Source organism: Austrofundulus limnaeus, unplaced genomic scaffold (genome assembly GCF_001266775.1).
Source record: "Austrofundulus limnaeus strain Quisiro unplaced genomic scaffold, Austrofundulus_limnaeus-1.0 Scaffold613, whole genome shotgun sequence".
Taxonomy (NCBI): domain Eukaryota; kingdom Metazoa; phylum Chordata; class Actinopteri; order Cyprinodontiformes; family Rivulidae; genus Austrofundulus; species Austrofundulus limnaeus.
In genome coordinates, this window is record NW_013953015.1 from 259,914 (window position 1) to 261,621 (window position 1,708).

General features: G+C 37.5%; 1 protein-coding gene across 2 annotated transcripts in view; it reads right to left on the reverse strand.

Moving 5' to 3' along the window:
* dgkh (diacylglycerol kinase, eta) overlaps positions 1–993 on the reverse strand; it is a gene marked incomplete at its 5' end in the record, with an annotated part of 71,814 nt that extends 70,821 nt beyond the window's left edge. For both annotated transcript variants that reach the window (XM_014027069.1, XM_014027070.1), the window contains 2 exon segments: positions 434–542; positions 831–993. In XM_014027069.1, the coding sequence (XP_013882523.1) occupies positions 434–542; positions 831–993 (272 nt within the window).
* Positions 994–1,708: the final 715 nt, after the last annotated feature.

Sequence of the window (1,708 nt, forward strand, 5' to 3'; positions counted from 1 at the left end):
TATCACGGTTGGGTAACTTAGCACATAAAAAGTGATTTCAAAAGAGTTTTCATTCTAAATGAAACTAAGACAAAACTGGACTGAAAGTCTCAACTTTATTTCTGGACATTTATGGTTTGATTTCTTTGTATGTATGGATCACTTGGGTTGTTACCAACATCTGGTGAAAATTTCATGTCATTAGCACCTCTAGTAATATATTTACTGAGAAAAATGTTGACATGTTCAATGCTTATTTTACCCACTGTAAATAAATATGACATCCCTATTACTAACAAGACTGTATGATTCTATTCAGATGGACAGTAAGGTTGTTTCATGTGTTTTACTTGGTCACACTTCAGATATCTAAACAGAGAATATAATCTGTTTGGAGTAGGATATCTCACGGTTCTAAAAAGAACACCACAGTCATTTCAAGATATATGTTTACCTGTTTGTGCAGACAGAGCTTGTCGATCTCAGATAGGACCCATCCCACACTACCATCGCCGCCACAAACAAGGATCCGGAAATTATCAAACTTCTGAAACAGGCGCAAACTGACAGAGACACCAAGTCAAAACAATCATTATTGTCAAAATGGACAATTTGTCAGTGTAACCCCGACCAGTGTGTGCTTATCATCCATCATAAAAATAATCACTGAATAGGCATGGCTAACTTATAAATGTCTGAGGCATGAATTATAATAACTGAGTAAAATCAGTAGAGTCACGTTTTGTTGGCAACAACGGATCATTTCAGGATCAAATATCTACTCAAAGTCAAATAATCTCATCTGAGTGACTAAAGATACCCTGCTCTGTGAAGACATCTGAATGTCTCACCCGAGGTGTGGGCCACCATTGACCAGGTCGAAGACTTGAGCCGGGTTCAGGAGCTGCTTGAAGCGTCGAAGGAATTTCACACCCTGGTTATCACCACTTTTAGAGTTGACAAAGACCAGGAGGGGACTGGCACATGACGGGGGACAGGTGGCCTTCCAGAAGCCTGAAAAAATGGTTATTAAACTTTAGTGCTCTGTGTCAAAAAGTCTGAGAGAATGAAAACAAAAAAGCTGACTGAAAAGTGTGGTGTGTTTCCAATGGTGTAACATTATGTCCACTCACTACTTATATATTCATTGAATCATTTAATTTATTAAACAATCCAGGATATTTTGGGATTAAAATACAGTGTAATGGTTTTACTAGAGTAACTTACCCCAAAATCAAGTTTTTGGAAGATGAACTGTCTAAATTGTGCCCTAGGGGTAATACCTATCCATTTCTGACTAAATTTATCATTTTCATCTAAAATTGTTTAAATCTACAATATTTGACCTAAAACCTTCTTGTGCTGCTCTTTTTGAGTTTAACTATGGCTGCCACATTTGAATTTTGCTATTCATTCAAAATGTGCTGTGTGACGTCACAGCGCCACCTGTAGTTGAAAGGCTGTAACCTGTCGCCCTGTGTAAAAAGAGTATTTCCACTCAGTCATTTCATCTATTGGTCCAATGACTATATATAGGGCTGTAGTACAGTTAGTCTTCACTCATGGTGCTTACTTTCTCTAAGTAGAGGTGGTGGGCACCAGTCCACTAAAGTGCAAATCCACTAACTGCGGACCTAAATATTTCATTTGCGCTTCAGCGGTCTTCCTAATTTTTATAATTAATAAACAGATTTGCGCTTTCTAAAATTAAAATGCAGTACCACTAATA